The 21354-nt window shown below is 33.8% G+C and overlaps 1 protein-coding gene across 5 annotated transcripts in view; it reads left to right on the forward strand.

The window, feature by feature from the left end:
• FAM135A (family with sequence similarity 135 member A) overlaps positions 1-21354 on the forward strand; it is a 131524-nt gene that overhangs the window by 20416 nt on the left and 89754 nt on the right. For all 5 annotated transcript variants that reach the window (XM_039245802.1, XM_039245806.1, XM_039245805.1 and 2 more), the window contains one exon: positions 4226-4305. In XM_039245802.1, the coding sequence (XP_039101733.1) occupies positions 4226-4305 (80 nt within the window). The remainder of the gene's footprint in view (positions 1-4225; positions 4306-21354) is intronic.

Below are 21354 nucleotides of genomic sequence, written 5' to 3' on the forward strand. Positions count from 1 at the left end.
CTAAGTTATTGCTGACAGTGTATTTACTAAAAGTTTTTTTTTTTTGCTATATTACATGGGTTACCATTTTTTAAATCTCTGTTTTTTACCCATTTCTTTTGCTTCTGTAATTATAACTGTTACTTTGGTCCCAAAATCAATGCCACATGTTTTAAGTTTTTGTTACGGTACATACTGCTACAAAGTTGCTGATTTCTGTATTAGTTATGTATTGTGGCAGTATGCAGCTAATAACAAGCACAAAGCTTCAGTTGCATCACAGAAATAAACATTTATTTTTGCTCACAAGTCTGTGGATCAGCTGAATGGTTCTGGTCATCTGGGCTGACTTGGCTGGATTTGCAGGGCTCAGTTATGAATTCACACTCAATTGGAAGCTTGGCTGAGTGGTAGCTGATACAGAATGGACTTATTTGGGTGGACTCAACTCTGTTTTATAATCTCCTCCTCCAGCTTATTTTCACAGAGAGGCAGGGTCCAAAGAGAGAATCTATGCAAGAAGACCTTTTAAGGCCTAGGCTTTGGAACTAGCATACTGTCATCTCTGCCACATAATATTTCCCAAAACAAGTTACAAGGCCAGCCCAGATTTAAGGCTAGGAAACTAAACTCCACCTCGTATTGGGAGTCACAGTGCAAGAGGTGTGAACACCAGGGTGCTCACCAGGGTGGGTGAAAAAATCAGAGACATTTTAAAAATCATTCTACTACTCACTTTAACATTTTTTAATTTTTATTAATTTCTGTGAAGACATTTTGAGGAAAGAATAGTAGGACTTAATGACTGACTGCATATGGAGATTGATACCAAGACTGAAAAAGCATTAAAAGTATGTATGTAGGGAGGGGTGCCTAGGTGGCTCAGTCGCTTGAGCATCCGACTTCGGGTCAGGTCATGATCTCGCGATTCATGGATTCGGGCCCCACATTGGGCTCCGTGCTGACAGCTCAGAGCCTGGAGCCTGCTTTGGATTCTGTGTTTCCCTCTCTCTTTGCCGCTCCCCCACTTGCATTCTGTTTCTCCATCTCTCAAAAATGAATAAATGTTAAAAAAAAATTTTAACTAAAAACTATTTTTAAAAATATATATGTATATATATTTATAAGGGTATGAATACATGTGATATCTAAGATTACTTTGAAATAGCTCAGCAAAGAAAAAGTAGAGATGAATCAAATATGGCAAAAATCTTTTTAATTGTTGAAGATGGTTAGTGGGCGTATAGGTACATTGCTCTTTGCAAATTGGGTATTTTTGATAATAAGAAATTTAAAAGAGAATGTTGAATTTTAAAATCACATTGACTTGGACAATATTGGTAATACTGAAACTAGTAAGGAAGCTGAAGATTTTTTTCATTTTGATATGTTGAGTTTGAGATAGTTCATAATTAATTGGAATTTTGGAACTGGAGGTAAAGATTAAGTGAATTGTTCCATTTTATTGGCAACCATCATAACATAGCATGTATAATTGCTCTTTTCATTAGTTTTCTCTTATTCTACAATTTGGTTTCCCTGCCCATTGAGGACTTTTGAAGAATGTTACTGATCTTTCAAAAATCTAATGACAAAAAAGAAAATCTAATGACTAGAGGATTATTGTTTTTAGATATATGGCTTGATTTGTTTATTTAAGAATATTTTCACTTTTTAATTGAGGTATAATTGACATACAATATTATATTAGTTTCAGGTGTATAACAGAGTGATTTGACATTTGTAATGCATTGCAAAATGATCACCACAATAAGTTTAGTTACCATGTGTCACCATACAGTTAATACCGTATTATTGACTTTATTCGCCATGTTTTATGTTATATCCCCATTACTTCTTTTTTAACTAGAAGTTTGAGCTTTTTGACCCCCCTTTTACCCATTTCGCTCTCCCCAGCCTTCCTCACCTCTGGCAACCATCAATCTGTTTTCTTTATCTGTGAGTTTAGGATTTGTTTGTTTTGTATTTTAGATTCCACATGTAAATGAAACCATGCAATATTTGTCTTTCTCTGCTCTTATTTCCCTTAGCATAGTACCCTCAAGGTCCATCCCTTTTGTCACAAATGGCAAGATATCATCCATTTTTATGGCTGAGTACTCTTCCATTGTATACATATCACATCTTTATTCATTCATCAATCAGTGGACACTTAGGTGGTTTCCATATCTTAATTATTACAAATAATTCTGAAATGAACATAGAGATGCATATGCCTTTTTCAATTAGTGTTTTCATTTTCTTCAGATAGATACCCAGTATTGGAATTGCTGGATCATTATGGCAGTTACAATTTTAATTTTTCCAGGAACCTCCATACAGTTTTCCATTGTGGCTGCACCAATTTACACTCCCACCAGCAGCACACAAGGGTTCTCTTTTCTCCACTTCTTTAGCACTTATCTTTTGACATTTTGACAGTAGTCGTTCTAACAGGTATGAGGTGACATCTCATGTGGTTTTAGTTTGCATTTCCCTGATGATTAGTGATGTTGAGCATCATTTCAAATACCTGTGTGTCTTTCTTTGGAAAAATGTCTATTTGGATCTCATTTCCATTTTTTAATCAGAGTGTTTGGTTGGGGTTTGTTTATTTTTGCTGTTGAGTTATATGAGGGTTTTTCTTTTGAGTTTATTTAAAAACTTTCTTTTAAGTGTTTATTTATATTAAGAGAGAGATGGTGGGAGGGAGGGAGGGAGAGAGAGAGTCTTAAGCGGCTCCGCAGTGTCAGCATGGAACCCAATGCGGAGCTCAAGCTCACGAACCATTAGATCATGACCTGAGCCGAAGTCAAGAGTCAGATGCTTAACCCACAGAGCCACCTAGGCACCCCAGAGTTATATGAGTTCCTTACATATTTTGGATATTAACCCCTTATCAGATATATGATTTTCAAATATTTTCTTTAATTTAGAAGGTTACTTTTCATTTTGATGGTTTTCTTTGCCATGCAGAAACTTTTAGTTTGAATTGTCCCACTTGTTTTTGTTTTTTGTTGACTTTGCTTTTGATGTTAGAGTCAAAAAATCATCATCAAGACTTGTGTCAAAGAGCTTACTGCATACGTGTTCTTTTATTTTACTTAATCTTTAGTTAAAATTCTCCTCATGAGAAGTTAAATAGTTCCTAGAAAACTTGTTCTCCTTTGGTTGTAAGGTTCCTTTAATTTACTTTGATTTTTGGTTTTAGTTATTTCATGTTTTCAGTAATCAACTATCTCTCTTTGGAGTTTGCCATGTTTCTTTAAGGCCACATTGTCAATTTAAAGGTTCTAAATTTAATTGACTAGCCTTTCACTCACTGTTCTTTAATTCTGGCTTTGTGACCTGACCATATGTTCTCTCCAATGCTATACCTTCTTAGAAATAATAGTGGTAATATATTTAGTATTTTAATCTTTGTATTATTTACAAATTTAATAATATAGATTACTATCTAGGAAATTATTAAATAAAAATAAATTATTCAGATCCCCTGTATACATCTAAACTCATCCTGATTTGTAATCTTGATTTAGATTTCAATAATTCAATGTGTGTCTCATGTGTACTTGTGTGTATAGATATGTTTATCCTCCATCACATATACAATACTTGCAGTGTAATGATGATAAAACACAAACATTATGTTTACTTGTCATTTTTTATTCTACATAAACTGTTATTACTAAAGACTTGTTGATTTATATATGTAGATATAAATACTATAAAGTCCTGTAGAGTAAATAAGCAAGTACATAAATAAATAGCTCTGACCTTGAAAAAATGCTTAATTCTTTAAACCAAATATATGTCTTTCTTTTGTAATTTATAGTGTTAAACCAATTTTTAAAAACCATTATATTTTCTCAAAATTTGCTTAATTTATCTTTATTATTTTTTGAAAGAAAAAATGAATAAATCAAATTAAGCAGTGAAAGTCTTAGATTCCTTACTAACTCCTCTGGTTGCTATGACATTCTCTCATTTCAAGTAAGAAATACCATATATATTTCTTTTGTTTCTCTCATTCATCTTTACATATGCTGGTTTCCCTTTGGGTTTTATTGCATGCTGGTATTTGACCTGTGGATCTGATATGTTGTTTTTCTCCAATAATAAATATTATGGGAAACTATATAGGTAGACCAAATTTATTATTTAATATATACAGATAATTGGATATTGGGGTTTTGCATACTTTAAAATATTTTTTGAAATTATTTTTTTGTCTATTTTTCTTTAGTTTTTACCAGATACGTGCATCTATGAAAATTCCACCAAGAGTTCCTCACAGAGTAGAAGCTAGTTTGTTACATGCAGCAGGTAAGCCAAGGAATACTTTTAAAATTTAAGAAAAGTCTGAAGCAACGTTATAATGGCTAAGAATAACTTTTAATAATTATTCTTATTTTGGGGGCGCCTGGGTGGCTCATTTGGCTAAGCATCCAGCTCTTGATTTTGGCTCAGGTCATGATCTCGTAGTTTGTGGGATTGAGCCCCATGTTGGGCTCTGTGCACTTACCTACGCAGAGCCTGCTTGAGATTCTCTCTCTCTCTCTCTCTCTCTCTCTCTCTCTCTCTCTCCCTCCCTCCCTCTCCCTCCCTCCCTCTCCCCCCCCTCCCTCCCTCCCTCTCTCTCTCCCTTTCCCCCACTCACTCTCTGTCTTGAAAAAGATAAAAACCATTTTTTAAAAAGTCTTCTTCCTTTAAATTATCATTTTTTTAATTACAAATATAAGATACCAAAGAATATCATTATAATACCTCTTAGAAGAAATATATTTGAGGCCTCAGTAAAACAAGCATGATTATTGGTTCCTTGTGTTTCTCTTTGATTTCTTATGAAGAACAAATGAAAGAATGCATGTGAAATTTCCATATAAACAAACATAAGTAGGGGTGATATCAATTATGTCTTGTAAGATGTAATTTTAAAAAATTTACAGTGAATGTACATATAATTTGATATATGATTACAAAGGTGTTTTATGATAAAGTTTTATAGTGTGCCAAAAAAAAAAAAATGCCAGAAAGCATTATGTAAGGTATAAGATGGATATATTATAGCAGTTCAGTAATTTACCTGTATTCTGTGGAGAGACAACCAGCATTAAAATGTTTGGCCCAAACTGGTGGTCCTGACATAATCAGTGGGCATTTTTTAGCTTTCCTGATACATTATACTCTTGTTTCATTCTATACAGTTAGGAAATGAAATGATTAGTGAAACATTCTAGTGAGTTAACATATATGTCAAATGTGAATAATGAATTTTGAAGGCATCATTAAAAATAAAATACAACTAACACTAAAGCTACACTGACCATAATTCAATCTGTTTTTTAAATTTAAGAAAATATTTTAGGAATTTGAAGTGTTTAAGATTGTTTTTAGTATCCTATGTGTACTAAAATGCTGGATTCTGATCATTTTAATGAATTGTACAAAATGGAGAGTTTATTCTTTTTTCCTGAAGACTCTCAAAATGCTCAGGGAGACTTACTGCTTATGACCAAAAATATGTACATTCTTTCTTTAAAAAAAAAAAGTCCATTTTTTTCTTGGCCTGGCATGCATATTAAAGTATTTATTGTCACTTGGACTTTTGTAAACCTACTTTCTAAAACACAGAGGTTAAAACCACTAATATTACAAGATAGATTTGGTCCTCTCTTTTTGAGCTTCCTTAATCTAGTAAACTAAATGTCTTCTCTGTTGTGTCTGCTAAAGTCGCCAGTTGAAAATCTAGAAAGAGCTTTTTTCTGGAATCCCTTTTTACTTATTTTTTTCAGCTTTATTGAGAATTAATCGACAAATAGAAGTGCATATATTCAAAGTATACAATGAGATTTGTTATATATACATTATGAAATAATTGCCACAATCAAGATAATTAGCACATCCGCCACCTCACATGGTTAACTCTTGTGTGTTTGTGTATTTGTGTGTGTGTGTGTGTGTGTGTGTACAGTGAAAACACTTAAGATCTACTTTTAGCAAATTTAAGTGTACAGTACTTTATTATTAAATATAGTCACCATGCTGTACATTAAATAGAACTGAAAGTTTACATCATTTGACCTCTCCATTTCTCTAGCAAGTACAGTTGCTAGCAAGTACAGTTCTGCTCTTTGTTTCTAGAAAAGACTGTTTTGTTTCCACATGGGATTCTATGCAGTATTTGTCTTCTTCTGTCTGACTTACCTCACTTATCATAGTGCCCTCCGGGTTCATCCATAATGTTACAGATGGCAAGATTTCCATCTTTTTTATGGCTGAATAAGATCTCTCTCTGTGGGTTATATCACATTTTCTTAATTCATTCATCCACTGGCAGATACTTAGATTATTTCCATATCCTGGATACTGTGAATGGGAGTACAGATTTGTCTTCAAGGTACTGATTTCATTTCTTTCAAGCATATACCCATGAGTGGATTGGCTGGATCATTATGGTACTTGTTATTTTAATTTTTTGAGGAACTTCTTTTTGAGGAATTTTTTGAAGAACTTCCACCAACAATGCACAAGGATTTCCTTTTCTTCGTGTCTTTACCAACACTTGTTATATTTTGACATTTAGATGTTAGCAATTCTAATAGGTGTGAAGTAATACCTCTTTGTAGTTTTGATTTACATTTTACCTGATGATTAGTGATGTTGAACACCTTTTTATATGTACCTGTCAGTCATCTGTATGTCTTTTTCAGAAAAATGTCTATTCAGATCTTCTGCCCATTTTTTAGTCAGATTGTTTTTGCTATTGAACTATATGAGCTCCTTTCTTTCTAATTTCTTTTGTTTCTAATCCCTTTAGATATATATGATTTTCAGATATTTTTCCACATTGGTAAATTGTCTCTTCATTTTGTTGATGGTTTCCTTTGCTCTGCAGAAGCTTTGTAGTTTGATGCAATCTCACTTGTTTATTTTTGCCTTCGCTTTTGGGGCCAAATCCAAAGAACATTACCAAGATCAGTGTCAAGGGCCTTCTCTCTGAAGTTTTCTTCTAGCAGTTTTGTGGTCTTAGGTCTTAAATTTAAGTCTTTAATCCATTTGAGTCAATTTCTGTGAGTGATATAAGATAGGGATATAGTTTCATTCTTTTGCATGTGGATATCCAATTGTTTCAGCACCATTAGGACACTATCCTTTACCTATTTTATGTTCTTTGTACCTTGTCAAAGATTAGTTGACCGTGTATGTGAGTTTATTTCTAGGTTTTATTCTCTTCCGTTGGTCTGTGTACCTTTTTTTTTATGTCATTATCATGCAGTTTTAATTACTATAGCCTTGTAATAGTAATACTATAGCCTTGCATTTAGGAAATGTGATGCCTCTAGCTTCATTCATTATTTTCTTAAGATTGCTGTGGCTTCAAATGAATTTAGGATAGTTTTTTTCCTATGTCTGTGAAAAATAGCATTGAAATTTTGATAAGTATTGTATTGAATCTGTAGATCCCTTGTGATAGTGTAGATGTTTTAACAATGTTAATTCTTCCAATTTTAGAACACAGGATATCTCTTCCTTCATTTGTGTCTTCTTCAGTATCTTTCATCAGTGTCTTATAGTTTTCAGTGTATGGGTTTTTATCTCTGTTAAATTTATTCCTAAGTATTTTATTAATTACAATGCTATTTTAGGTGAATTTCTCTTTTTTAATAATTGAGTGATTTTAAATTTATGAAATAAACATCCTAGAAAAGCTTCCTTTTATTTACTTTTTATTTGAAGAATAGTTGACATATAATATTATATTAGCTTCAGGTGAACAACACAGTGATGAGATTGCTTTCTTGATTTCTCTTTTAAATAGTTCATTGTTAGCGTATAGAGAAGCAGCTGATTTTTGTATGTTGATTTTGTATCCTGTAGCTTATTGAATTTATTGATTAGTTCTAACAACTTTTTGGTGGATTCTTGAGATCATGTCATCTGCACTAAGATAATTTTACTTCTTCCTTTCCTGTTTGGATGCCTGTACTTTCTTCTTACTGTCAAATTGCTGTGGCTGGGACTGCCAGTAATAGAAGTGGTGAGAGTGGATAACCTTGTTCATAACTTTAGAGGAAAGATTTTAACTTTTCACTGTTGAGTATGATGTTAGCAAATGGGCTTGTTCTATATGGCCTTCTATATTACATTGAGGTACATTTCTTCTATGCCTAGTTTACTGAAATTTTTATCATGAAAGTATGTTGAATTTTGTTAAATGCTTTTTCTACATCTACAGAAATGATCATGATTTTTATTCTTCCTTCTGTTAATATGGTATATCATGTTTATTTGCATATGTCAATACACCCTTGCATTCCAGAGATAAATCTCTTGATTATAGCATATGATCCTTTTAAAGTACTCTTGAAGGGGCACCTGGGTGGCTCAGTCAGTTAAGCTTCTGACTTCGACTCAGGTCATGATCTCACAGTTCATGAGTTTGAGCCCATGTCTGGCTCTGTGCTGACAGCTCAGAGCCTGGAGCCTGCTTCAGATTCTGTGTCTTCCTCTCTCTTGCACTCTGTCTCTCTACCTCTCTCAAAAATAAATAAGACATTCTAAAAATTTTTAAAAATAAGATAGTCTTGAATTTGGTTTGTTATTATTTTGTTGAAGGTTGTTGAATTTGTGTTCATCAGCGATATTGACCAGTAATTTTCTTTTCTTGTAGTGTCTTTGGTAATGCTAGCCTTTTGAAATGAATTTGAAAATGTTCCTTCTTGGTCAGTTATTGGAAAAAATTGAGAAGGATTGGTATTACTTCATCTTTAAATGTTTGGTAGAATTCACCAGTGAAGACATCTGGTCCTGGGCTTTTATTTGTTGGGAGATTTATGATTGCTGATTCAGTCTCTCACTTATTGGTCTGTTCAGGTTTTGTTTCTTCATGATTCAGTCTTGGTAAGGTATATATTTCCAGAAATTTATCCATTTCTTCTAGTTTATCTAATTGGTTGGCATATAATTTTTCATTGTAGTCTCTTATCCTTTGTAGAAGTTATAGTGTCTTCTCTTTCATTTATAATTATTTTAATCATGGTTTTTTTTCATAGTTCTAGCTAAAGGTTTGTTCATTTTATCTTTTCAAGAAACCAACTCTTAGTTTCATTGATCTTTTCTATTGTCTTTCTAGGCTCTATTTCATTTATTTCCACACTGATCTTTGTTATTCCCTTCCTTCTGCTTATTTTGGGCTTAGTTTGTTCTTTTTCCAGTACCTTGAGGTATAAATTTGTTTGAGATCTTTCTAGGTTATTTGTATGGCAGAAATATTACATGTAATTTATACCATTTACAAAATAATGTTCTTTTTACATTATGACAAATATTATTTCAGAAATGTCCAAATAGAGTACTTTCTTTTTAAGTTCCTTAAATGCCTTTTCCTGGACATTGTCACTGTGATTTTGGTTTAGGTTTTTTGTTTGTTTGTTTGTTTTTAGTTGTCTTTTTGTTAGGTGTATGTCCAGATTTAGTCATTGTCACTATCTCCAGCTTCTGGTACCAGTAACTGTGTGTTGTTAGTGTGTGGAAAGGAAGTGTCTTTTAAGAGTTGATAGCAGACACCAGTCTTTAAAAGAGAAGCCTGGGTTTGGAAAGAAATAGAATTTCAGTTTATATGTGAATATATACTATAACATTTCAGTTTATATGTGAAAACATTATTTATGTATATATTTTTTATAGCATTATACTAGAAAATTTTGAAGAGGTCACATCTTTTTCATGAGAATAGCCAAAGTCGAGAACCTAAGAGCTAGATTTTGAACAGAAGAAAATGTTAATTTCTTTCGTACTTTTTCAAAATAGCAAACTTTTGTCTGTCATGTCTAACATGTAATACCTAATATGATTTTTCAAGATCTTTCTTTATCCTGGGGCGCCTGGGTGGCTCAGTTGATTAAGCAACCAACCCTTTATTTCAGCTCATGGTTGTGAAGATCAAGCCTTACCTTGGGGTCCGTGCTGAGTGTGGAGCCTGCTTAGAATTTTCTTCTTCTCTCTTTCTCTCTCTTTGCCTCTTCCCCACTAGTCCTCTGTCTCTCGCTCAATAAATAAATAAATAAATAAACAAACAAACACTTAAAAGATCTATCTTTTTTGTCTTAATGTTACAATCAATATATTTTATTTTCCTCTGATTTAGACTATCTCATTTTTCTTGTTTACGGTACATGATGATGTTTATGAATTTTTACAAATAAAATGACCTTTAACAAATTTTGAGACGTGCACCTTCATCCCAGTACCACTCACAGTATGACTATCTTTTATATGTGTGTAGTGCCCCATAGGTTCTTGTTTTCATCCTCTGAACACCTCTGTGATCATGTAAATATGGTATTTCAGTTGTATTTTCTGCCATTGTACCCCAAAATAGCCTATCATGTTAAATGTTTAAATTTATATGAAAATTAGGAATAGTAGATCCAAAATAATGTTCTCATGTCCAGATGAATTTTTCCTCACTAGCAATGTGGTAAAATAAAAGAGAGTGCTTAAGCCCAAAGTAGATAGCCAATTTATTCAAGTCTTAGAGGTACTGACTTGGTTCTCTTTTTATTCCCTTTCTCTTCCAATATTTGTTTCATTTTAAAATAATATTTAGGAGTTCTGGTGTTTGTATCTTTTTAATATTAGTAAATTTGTTAGGAAAATGTATCCTTCCCAAAATTTTCTCCAGAAATTATTCCAGCGAATTTGACTGACTTTGTTTTGATCAGTACAGATCATTGATTTCTAGACTCATTCTTGATGGCATTTGAATAAATTTGAATAAATCTGAATATATTCAAATAGGGACAATTTTTCTTTATCTGGTGTGTTAATTCTCTTTTTACCTCTCTTCCTTAAAAATTCACTTTTTCAATGAAATCTGGCCTTGTGTAGCAACATGGATGGACCTTGAGGGTGTTATGCTGAGCGAAATAAGTCAGGCAGAGAAGGACAAATATCATATGTTTGCACGTATAGGAGGATTAGGAACTTAACGGAGGACCATGGGGGAGAAGAAGGGGGGAAATAGTGGGGAAAGGGGGAGAGGCAAACCATGAGAGACTCTTGAATGCTGACAAAAACTGAGGACTGATGGATGTGGGGGGGAGGTGGGGATGGGCACGGAGAGGGGCACTTGTGGGGATGAACATTGGGTGTTATATGGAAACCAACTTGACAGTAAACTATTTGTAAAAAAAAAAAAAAAAACACTTTTTCTTCTAAGGGCTTGGGTTTTCTCTATACTTTTTATTTCATACTCTTATTTTTCTTGTTCAATGTGTACTATCATCTCAAGACCTTTTCTTTCCAGCACTGTATATTACTGTAATTCCTATACTCTGTGTACATTTCTAAAAACTTTTAGAAGAAGAAAGAAATGATTTTCTCTGTGAGTTGCAGAAGGGCAAGTTAGATGTGGTAGGAATTAGATGGTATCATACAGCTCGTTGCAACACATTTAAATTATTTCCAGCACAAAATTGTGCTGACAGTGAGAGGTTTGAGTCAGGAAATAGCTGTCATCCACAATAGCATCAGTCATCAAAGACAATGAATATTTATAGGGCTGTTGAAAATTGATTAATAAGAAAATATTTACAGACTTCTACAACAAAGAAGTCATTGTTGGTTCTAAGAAACTGGCCCCAGTTTGAAATGTTAGAGCACTATGTACTATTTTGATAAAAAGTTCAAATAACAACTCCCCATTTCTAATAATGGTAGTATTTCTTAGAAAGAAACATATATTGTTTTATTTGCTTTTTAATACCTGCCCATTCCTTTTTTCTGAAAAAAATAATTTTATGCAAAGAATACAAATAGTCAAAAAATACAAATAGTTTCTATTAGTCTAGAAAGATTTGTAGTGAAAACATAGTTACTTCTCTAGATGCATCCACTTTTCACTATTTCTCTAGTTCTAGTGGTCTCCTCTATATAGACTTTTTTACTTCCTGGTATGATAAATGACAACTGAAGATTATACTACTTCCTCCTCCTCTTCCCCTCCACTTTTTTAAGAGATGCTATTATTTCTATATCTTTCTTTGACTCTTTCTTTGACTTTGACTGTTACTCTTAAATAATATATTATTTAAATCTCCATTTCCTATTTCAGCAAATATGACAAACCCTATTTTGTAATATAAGGAGATAAGCTTCTTATATTATCTCCTCTTTCAAATTTTCTCTTTTCTTCCACCTTTCAACTTGTTAAATATGTCCTTTGTTTTATACGATCAAAGTTGCTAACATTCATATTCTGTTTTGTAACTGTAGTTAAATTTTAATGTGCTTTGTCTATGGGTTGATTCCAAATGTTGAAAACAAGTAAACAGCATTTTCATTTTTAGGGTAACATCAGAGGGGGAGTATTTATAAAATTGAAATGACTATCCAACATAAAGAAGGAGGGTCTTAAGTTTCTGGCAAGACAAGACAAATCTAGTTACCATTTTGATGTTGATCTGAGTCACCTGTTATAAAGAGGTAGCTATAGATATATCTTAGAAGCTGTGGATTCAAAGATACGGCTCTGTTGTAGTTAACAAAGTAGTGATTTGGAATCATGATACTGGCTTCCTTTTATGTTATCTTGGGAAACTCACTTAACCTCTGTGAGCCTCAGGTTCTCATCTGTGAAGTTTGTTACCTGGTTTACAGGATTATGATGTGTTAAATAAGTGAAAGTTCCCAGCAAACTGTAAAGGGCTATGTATATGTAAAATATTATTTGACTCCTGGTACTGTAAAAAAAAAATGAGAAACAGTCATGTTTTGACCTACTGTATATAATATACTCTTTGTGAACCGCTTAATGTAAAGTGCTAAAAATTGTAATAATGTTAATTTGATGATTTCCTGTGATTTATGTAATTGTATAGCATAGTAAGTACATAGGAAAACATCTCATGTTAACAGGTAAATTATAAGGTTTTTTAAATTAATAAAGCCATTTCTGGGATAAGAAGAATCAACTAGAATGACCAAGGGCAAAAGGGAAATCGAAGGGGAAGAAGAGATATCACAAAAGACTTCTGAATTTATAACTTGTCAAGGAAATCTAAGTACCTACACTTGGATTTCTGAGCTTATACAACTAACTTAATCTCTAGATAGTGTTTGAATTTGGATTTGTTCTGCCACTCGCTAGCAAGTCTTGTTCTGCTACTAACTAGCTGTTTGGTCTTAAGCAAATTATTCAGTTCCTCTGAGACTTACCTAATCAGTGGATGGGAAAAAATCCCTCTCTTACAGTGTGTTTGTGAAAATTAAGTGAGAAAGTTAGATACAGAGACCTGGTATAATCCTTAGCAAATATTGGTTCCCTTTGTCATGACCTTTTCATATGCCTTTTCTTTCTTAGTTTTCAAGAATTAGCCTTACTAATACACAAGATAACTTGGTGGTATGGTTTAACCTTTCTATACCTCCATTGGGTCTTTTCTTCCCTATGAGACAGCTACTTATGAGTGTAAGGGTTTTGTGATATGTAAGAGTGTACTGCATACCTATGTTTAAACTAGCTTATCAGTGTGACGTAGAAGACCAAGCACAGGTTTTGGGGCAAACAGCAGTGGCATTTGCTTCTGGGTAAATTATTTAAATTATCAGAGCCTTGATATCTATAAAATAGATTAGTTCCTGCCCTATAAAATTGCCTAAAAGATTAGTAACAATCTACATAAAGCACAGTGCCTGGCACGTAAGTGCTCTGTAGATGGTAGCTAGTAGTAGTAGTAAAATAAAACCACTACTGTTTTCTTTTTCTTTTTTATTGAATAAATTTGACATGTAGTGTATAAATTTACAATATGCCATGTGTTGCTTTGATACATTTATTTAATGTGATTGTTGTAACAATATTTATTGATTATATAATTGTAGCACAATATTGTTGCCTATAATCATTATACTGTACAGTAGATAACTATGGCTTATTTACTGCTCTTTACACGTTTGTATTCTTAAGTAACATCAATCCTATTTCTCCACCCCCTCATCCCCTGTTAACCACCATTTTATTCTGTTTTTTATGAGTTTAAGTTTTTTAGATTCTACAAATAAGTAATATGCAGTATTTTTTATTTTTCTGACCCATCTCACTTAGCATAATATACACAAGGTCCATCCATCTTGTTGCAAATGGCAAGATAGTCTCCTTTCTAACAGCTGAATAAAATTCCATTGTATATATACACACATCTTTTTTTATCCATTCATTTATTGTTTCCATATCTTGGCTATTGTGAATAATGCCACAGTAAACATAGGAATGTATTTATTGCCCTGAAATCTTTTCATTTCCCTTAGGTATATACCAGAAATGAAATCGCTGGATGCTGTGGCAGATCTTATTTTAATTTTTTTTTCAGGAAAGAGGGTTTATTTATTTATTTATTTATTTCTCTTCTTTTTTCTTATTTTAATTTTTTAAGGATCCTCGATGTTTTCCATAGCAGTCAGACCAATTTACTTTCCCACAAACAGTGGATAGGGTTTCCCTTTTTACCACATCCTTCTTGACACCTATTGTCTCTTGTCTTCTTGAAAATAGCCATTCCAGTACATGTTACGTGATAACTCACTGTGTTGTTGATTATTATTTCTCTGATGTTTAGTGGTGAACATCTTGTCATGTGCCTATTACCCATTTTGACGTCATCTTTGGAAAAATTTCTTTATCTTTCTTCTATGAGACTGCTATTTATGAGGAGAAAGAAGGGAAATTGCATAAAACTTTAAACAATAATGTATGAGGAAGGTCTTATTACTCATATATATATATTTATATATGTATATAGATATATTTCTCTACTTCGATAGAAATTTCACATCTAGATAAGCATTTGGACTAATAAGAAATCAACCCTGCTTAAACAACAACAACAAAATTTTCCAGTTATTTGTATTTGATCAGAGTTTTTCTAAGGCCATCCATTCTGGATAAATTTTTCTGTGTGTATATGTATTCCTACCTACCACCACCCAGTGCTTTTATACAGGTGATAGCAATTAAGAACAAGTTAATATCAAGAAAAAAGGAAAGTTGGGGCACCTGGGTGGCTAAGCATCTGACTCTTGATTTCAGATGAGGTCATGATCTCATGGCTCATGGGTTTGAGCCCCGTATCAGGCTCTGCACTGACAGCACATAGCCTGCTTGAGTTTCTCTCTCTCACAACCTGTTTGGGATTCTTTCTCTCTTCCTCCCTCTCTACCTCTCCCCCTCTCTATCTCAAAAATAAATAAATAAACTAAAAAAAAGAAAGAAAGAAAAGGAAAAAAAGGAAGGCTGGAAATAAGGGTTAGCTGTCACAGTCAGGAGGAGTTGTCCCAGTTACTTTGCCTTGGCAGTGGTTAATTGGCCACTAGAAATAAAACCACAAATATTTTGATATGCTGGTAGAAGAACCATCTGTTTCTCCTATTAGTTGTCTCTTTAAGCTTTTCCCAGCTACCAATTTTTCAGGGCCCTCTTTGAGAGTCATTGAAATTTTTTAACAATTTTGCTGAATTTTTAAGATTTTTCATGATTTGACCCTATCCTACATGTCTAACTTTATTTCCTACCATTTCCTTGTGGATTTTCCCTATGCAACCACTTCTAGTTTCTCACATTTGATGACTTCTAACTTCATATTTTGTGCATGTATTCCCCACCTTATCTCCTTTTGTTCTAGTTAGAATTTTCCACTGCTAGGTTTCTTAACGCTTTGTATAAACATCTTTTACCTCTTCATGTCTTATAATTTTTTATTATTTGCTTTATATAATACAACCAAACATCAAGAATCATTAAAGAGGAATTTTTTTTTTAATGAGAAAAGTTTAAAGAAATAAACCTTCATTTTATGTCTCTAACCCATTACTGTTAGTAACTGAATGATCTCAACAATCATGAATGGAAAACTCACTATAAAGATAGATCTTTCAATAAACTTTGCATAGCTTATGAAATTTGAGTCCATTTGGCATTATGGCCCTCATTTTGCTTTCCCTAGTCGAACAGCTTCCTTCTGTCACAACCATTGTCTTTTTACCTGGCTTCAGAGATAGTGATAATTACATTGACATTTGCTTTGGCCTCCAAAATAGGGAGTTAAGAGATTATCACATTGTAGTGCAATTATTTGCTTGAATGTTTCTATTCAAACTAGATTGGGAACTCTGAAAACAAGGGCAGGTTTTTATTTATGTTCATATCTCTTAGTTCCCAATATTTTAGAAGCTTAATAAATTATGGTTGAATGAATGCTCACTTACTCACAAAATAAATAACAGATATCAGTGCTAACTGTTTAAGCAAAGGAAATAGAAATGTGAAAGATAATGATAGGGATAAAATATAAATTATCACAACTTAATGTAAGTATTCATAGGCCTCTATCACAGGTCTCTAAAAGTGTAGATCAGATGTTTGGGTTAGCAGATAACACAGGCAAAGTGAAAATAGAGTTCTTTCAGCAAGAAATTAGGGCACTAAATTAAGTTCGATGAAAGGTCAAGTATTCAATAAATATATGGTTAGGGCTTATTATGTGTAAGAAAGTGCTCACTCCTAAATTATAGCAATGAAAATGATGTATGTGATCCCTGACCTCATTGATGGAAGTTATCATCTAGTAAATATTAAAAATCACAGAGGGTTTCACATTCAAGACAATAAACGAACTATACACATATGTTTGGGTCTTTTTGTTTCTAAGGCTCTTTGGTAATAACAGTATAAAATGAAAAAAAGGAATAACAAAATGTTTCAATAAGTTTTTGCAGGACAGAAAACAGAAGTGATAGCTGAACTGACTTTTAGGACCCGTTCCTCCAGGGATTTCAGGAAGGTACAGCAGATGAAGGGAAATAAAAGGTGGGCCTGAAAGCAGAGATGAATTAAAGGTCTGTAATCAGGTCAGCTGTGATAGTTGGGCACCTCAGACCCAAGTGCAGTATGTCAGAAGATTAGTGTTTACCTTAGGATAAAAGCCTCAGGACTTTTCTCTAAATAAATTGACATGAGATATTAACATATTAATGCTTCAGAGTAAAGCACTTGTTCTTTTGTGTGTGTGTGTTTGGTAAAAATCTACTCAGCAGACTTTGAGGTATACAGTACAGTGTCGCTAACTGTATGCATATTGTTGTACAGCAGAGCTCTAGAGCTTTTTAACCTTGCATGACTGAAACTCTGTACCACTGAATAGCAGTTCTTCATCTCTCCGTCCTCCTGGCCCCTGGCAACCACCATTCTACTTTCTTTGAGGAGTTTGACTGCTTTAGATAGTTCATATAAATAGAATCATCCAGTGTTTGGCCTGTTTCATTTAAGTCGTCATCGTTCATCCATATGTTGCTGCATATTGTAGGATTTCCTTCTTTTACTAAGGTTGAAAGTATCCTATTATATAACTCATTTTCTTTACCCTTTCACCTACTTATGGACATTTAGATAGTTCGTACCGCTTGGCCATTGTGGAAATGAATATGGAAGTACAGGTATGTCTTCAAGTTCCTGTTTTCACTTCTTTGGGATAAATACACAGAAGTATAATTGCTGGATCATATGATAGTTCTATTTTTAATTTTTTGAGGAACCTCCCTTCTGTTTTCCATAGTGGCAACACCATCACATTTTCACTAACAGTGTACAGGGATTCCAGTTTCTCCACAAGTGCTGATCCTGTACATAATGCTACTATATGGAGTGAGAAGTATGTGAGACGTGGACCTTGACTCCAAGAAGTTTATATTCCTATATTTCTCTTCAGATTTTCTTCCTTTCCATCTTCATTCGACTCTTTTTTATGGTGTTGTCAACAGGATCTTTCCTGAGATCACAGATGAGGTTCACTCTCATCAGATAACATAGCACTGTGTCTATTTCTGTCACACTCAGTACAGATGTAATTTACAGAATTAGAGGAGGGCAGGGAAGATGGGGATTTTTTTGGTTTTCTTTGGTTTGGTCTACTTAGCTTAAAACAATGTATGTCACAGGGTAACTATACAACACATTTAGAATTTTTGTGAAATGCATCATACTTTTTTTTAAGACCATATAAAACATTATTTTATTAAATAATAAAATGAGTACCCAAATGGTCATTTCTTCATTTAAGAAGTAGAACCTTACTACTACCATAAAAGCCTCCTGTATACCCCTCCTAATTTTTGTGTTAATCATTCTTTTGCTTTCTTTATAATTTTATCACCTATGAATGTCATCCAAGTATGTATCTGGTTGAGTTTGGAGAAACTGAATAGTAAGCACAAGCCCACTTGTGTAAGAAAGCTGTAGTATCACTACTATGAAAAGAAGACTCTCAGAAGAAAAGCTGAATGAAGTCTCTGGGTTATAGTATGCTTCTGTATACTAAAAAGTTTTAAGATTTCTTTTTGGGGAAGTTAGCCAACAAGGTCAGGACTGAATTGTGTGAAATTTAGAGTTCACCACATTCAGTGCTTCTGGTAAATTTGTCTTGTGATCAAGTATTAGATAACCAACACATGGAGTAGGCTGATTTGCATCTAAACTTAACCAATTCAACTTTTCTTTGTCCAGCTCTCAGGAGCGGGTCAAAGCAGAAACCTTCTGTGCAGTGAAAAGACTACCCTCTTATGATCTGCCCTAGGCAGTAGGGCAGAAACTTCATCAGTGCACCTCCACACAAATTGAGCAGTGAGAAGAATATGGTCAAGCTGTTAATTTGTTCTTAGGTTAAAAAATGATACCATGGCAGCAAGAATCTTTCGTATGACAGACCTCAAAATATATATTTGTTGAGGCACACTAATCTAATATTTGTTAGTTACCTTCTATAACTAAAGCAGAAGATCTGTTTGGAATCTTCCTTTACCATCTTCCTAGGGATTCCCTTTGCCTCTCTTCCACATTAGATCTATTTACAAACACTGTTTTTCCTTTTTCTAGTTTACTCTCTCATTTTGGTGGAGCCTGTTCTCCAAGATCTTGTTGACAAAAGTGGCATAGGAATTTTTTGAAGCCTTCCATGTCTAAAAATGTCTTTACTCTTATTTGAAAGTTTAGCTAAGTATAGAATTCTAGGTTGGAATTTTTTTTTCTTCAGAATTTTGAGAGTATTGTTTCACTGTCTTTTGTTTTATAGCATTGCTATTGAGAATTCCAAAGCCAGTCTGATTGTTAATTCTTTCTATATATGACCTTTTCCTCTTTCAGAAATCCTGTAGAATCTTCTCTTTGTTTCCAGTGTTCTGATGGCACATAATGATGTACCTTGGGTCTCTGAGTACTAATTGGGCTCTTTTAACCTGAAAATATATGTGCTTCAGTTCTGGGAAATGTTCTTATTTTGTTAATGATTTTCTCCCATCTGTCTTTTCTGTTCTTTCTTTCTGGAACTTCTGTCACTCAGATAGTAGATCATTGTCACTGGTTCTCTTAATTTTTAGTTTTTTCCTCTTTTTTCCCATTTCTATGTTCTGTATTTTCTATTGTACTTATTTCTTCAACTTTAATTGCTTTTTAAAAAAATTTTTTTAAGGTTTATTCATTTTTGAGGGACAGAGTGTAAATGAGGGAGGGGCAGAAAGAGAGGGAGACACAGAATCCTAGTGGCTTGGAGTGGTTCCAGGCTCTGAGCTGTCAGCACAGAGCCTGATGCAGGACTCAAACCCACCAACTGCGAGATCATGGCCTGACCCCAAGTCCGGCACTTAACCAGCTGAGCCACCTAGGCGTCCCTTACTTTAATCACTTTTTGAGCTTTTCTTGCTCTCTCACTTTTCTATTTTTCCCCTCTCTCTTTCTTCCTCCTCTTTCCTCCTTTTTTCTCCTTACCTTTGATCCCTTTTCTTTTAAAATCCAAGTGCTCTTTTATTTTCTGAGTACTCCTCTATCATAACAGTGTTTTCTTGCTTCATGAATGCTGTATCTCTTCTCTAAAAACAATATTGATAGGATTTTTAAAGGTTTTTTTCCCCTACAAGTTATTGGGGTTTTTTCTTTTTCTTTTGGTTTTGGTTTCTAAATGATAGAAGCTTTCTTCTGGTGTCTGATAGTCTTCAGTTGTTTATACATGACTGAAAAGAGGACTAATTGGAAGTTCTGAGAGGTTATTTGGGACTTGTCTCTGACTTTTGTATAGAGTGATGTTGGTGAGCTGTTTGTTAAGGAATCTTTGAAGTCAGTTGTCTATAAATCTTATCTATTATGATAGATCAACATAATATCTATTATAGATCTTTTGGATTGGTCAGATTCCACATGTCAAGAAATGTGAAGAATCTGAGATTTTATTATGTATATTGTTGAAAATAATTCTTTGTTATTTCTCACGCTTCTGTATATCTTGTGAGCAGAGACACTGAAAGACTTTTGTTCCAGACTAACTTTTTAAGGATGTTTGTATAAGGAAAGAGCTTTGGAAGATATAGTTCATGTCTCTGTCTAGAGCAGAAGGTAGATTTGTTTACTGTCCAGTGTAATAACAACAATATCTCCCTCTAGTTCAAAGATTAGACAGGTTTTCTTATAGCCCCTTATAAAAGATTAAGATTTCCTAAGCTTAGAGTTTTCTCAGTTGTGAACCCATACCCACTGTATGCATAGCATCCACTTGGCCTGCCTTCATGTTACCCCCATGGACCTGGGAGGATAAGGACAAGGGGAACTGCTGTGATCATGCAACTCAGGCTGCTTGCTATCCTGTAAGAAGTAAAGTCCTTTGTCTCAGACACAGGAGTCTCCTGTCTTCTTCCAGCATCCGTGAAACTGTGCAGGCTAGCTTGTTAGCTTACAAGTAGGATAAAATCTTGGATTCCTTACAGTTCTTGAAATGACAGAGAAGACTTTTGTCTATTTACTTCCTGGAGAGTAAGAATCTATCTTCCAGCCTCTGGGAACTCAGTAGAGGAGGAGTTCTGTGTATCTCTGCATTCAGTATTCAGTATGTCTGTGTTCCTGTACTTATGCTCTCAGTTTTGCCAGGGGACTTTCAGTTCAGAGAGCCTTTGTTTTATCTTCTTCAGGCATAAAGGTGAAGGCCTCTATGATGATGAACAAGGGGCAGCAACCTAGTGGCATATAGTAAGGGAAAAGACCCATGAATTTGTTCTGCTCTTTGCCTATAAGTCACCTCAATTAAGCATTGCCTGACTTTTCTTTTTGAAATTGTTATCTTACCTACCCTCTTTTCTCTTTACTCATATAACTTACTGCCTTCAAACATAGTATATCATTTACTTATTGTTTTTATTCTTTATTGCCCCTCCCATTAGGATGTAAACTCCATTTTTAACTCTTTTATTTGTCCTTAAAATGACACATACTAAGTATTGAATCAACAAGTATTTATGGATATTATTGATTGGATGAGTAATTGAATGATTAGGAGGAAC

The sequence above is a fragment of the Hyaena hyaena genome, unplaced genomic scaffold (genome assembly GCF_003009895.1).
Source record: "Hyaena hyaena isolate Hyena2069 unplaced genomic scaffold, ASM300989v1 scaffold_271, whole genome shotgun sequence".
In the NCBI taxonomy this organism is placed as follows: Eukaryota; Metazoa; Chordata; class Mammalia; order Carnivora; family Hyaenidae; genus Hyaena; species Hyaena hyaena.